Source organism: Pinus tabuliformis, chromosome 7 (genome assembly GCF_031772625.1).
Source record: "Pinus tabuliformis cultivar Carrire ecotype Pingquan chromosome 7, CPIR1, whole genome shotgun sequence".
Lineage (NCBI taxonomy): Eukaryota > Viridiplantae > Streptophyta > Pinopsida > Pinales > Pinaceae > Pinus > Pinus tabuliformis.
Genome location: NC_142293.1, coordinates 602133674 through 602134920, shown reverse-complemented (window position 1 = coordinate 602134920; position 1247 = coordinate 602133674). Strand labels below are relative to the sequence as shown.

The window sequence follows — 1247 nt, the reverse complement described above, 5'->3', positions numbered from 1 at the left end:
CATATGTCATTGACTGTGTTTAACTTCGGGTCTCAGTTGTAACTTACCACGCGGCTTCTCCCTGTCAGCATTGGGGTTTGGTTTATGTATTGATTATATGTTATAGCTGCCGTAGATGTTTGAACGTTTTGTATTAATGGGCGTGGCCTTCCATGGTCCCGCCACAGCACTCAACTGGTGACAGCTCTTTCCAGCCTTTACTGTGAACCGTCCTTCCAGGGCAGGTGGCATGGCCTGGTTACTCCAGCCATGTGACACCTTGGGGAAGCCAACATTGATTTTTCCGCCAACAACTCCCGCCATACTTCGACGGTCTAGATCTTTTCTGGAGATCGGAGGGCGGAAATTCTATCAGGGTTTATCGGTGGTATTTATGTGGCCATTCACCGTGTTAGATCATTTGATGTCCGCGGCTAATGCGGCTCGATCACTGCTTCTGCTCAAGTTCGTCTTCCAACCATTCATTGCTGCAACCTGCAGTGCTCCGGAGCTGGGTTTCGTTGCTATGAACCTTACAGGTAATCATGGTGTCTTTTCGTTCCTCAGCTTATGTTTGCTTTAATGGTTAGCTATCTCTGAGTTTTCTTACCGCCATTTACATTTTCTGTCAAGTTTCATACAGTTGTTTGGCTGTGCTCCGGGCGATCTCCATATCGACTTGTGCTGCAACAATCTCCTAACACCCCAGGTAAGGATCCTCGGCGTTTCAGAGTTTATTTGTTTGGAGAATTTCAGGTTTACAGTCATGTAAACCCGGTATGGTCTCATGCAGATCAGGTTTTCACTGAGGTTTTCCATCCGCTTTCGGCTTCTTTGTTAAGAACCCTCCACAGTTGGCCGCGGCTTAATTTAAGTTGTGAATGTGTCTATCATGTTACAAGTTAATAACTGTAAAGGTTTCTTGGGTTGATTATACCCACCTGTTCTCTTCTTGCTTTGTAAATATATGTATACAAGTAGCCGCCTAGCGGCAGACCTTGGATTCTTGACGGTTTGCATGACCCAGATCTGGCCTTCACGCGCAGATACAGTCATGAACATTTCGGGCTCGTTCCCTTACACAGTGTATTGATATGTTTTAATGATTATTTTTACTGTCGATACAGTTATGAACATTTTACAGCCCTCTGGCATCTTCACTGTTGTATCAGGTTATTTTCGTTTAAAGTCCCTTATGCATGAAGCAGACTTAGGGTTTGTAACTGTACCGCTGTTGTTCTTTGTTGAGCGGATTTTTACTTTGGTTT

The 1247-nt window shown here is 44.7% G+C and overlaps 1 protein-coding gene across 1 annotated transcript; it reads left to right on the top strand.

Annotated features, from left to right (window-relative positions):
• Positions 1-212: 212 nt before the first annotated feature.
• Positions 213-982, top strand: LOC149248881 (uncharacterized). The gene is made up of 3 exons (XM_089456126.1): positions 213-518; positions 623-688; positions 773-982. The coding sequence occupies exons 1-3, from the start codon at positions 230-232 to the stop codon at positions 883-885; spliced, it is 468 nt and encodes a 155-aa protein (XP_089312252.1). The 5' UTR covers positions 213-229; the 3' UTR covers positions 886-982.
• The last annotated feature ends 265 nt before the right edge of the window (positions 983-1247 follow it).

Excerpts from the sequence above, each read along its gene's own strand:
- LOC149248881 (XM_089456126.1), top strand. The coding sequence starts at position 230 with ATGGCCTGGTTACTCCAGCCATGTGACACCTTGGGGAAGCCAACATTG. Across the intron at positions 519-622 it reads CGTTGCTATGAACCTTACAG|TTGTTTGGCTGTGCTCCGGG; the intron begins GTAATCATGGTG and ends AGTTTCATACAG. Across the intron at positions 689-772 it reads ACAATCTCCTAACACCCCAG|ATCAGGTTTTCACTGAGGTT; the intron begins GTAAGGATCCTC and ends GGTCTCATGCAG.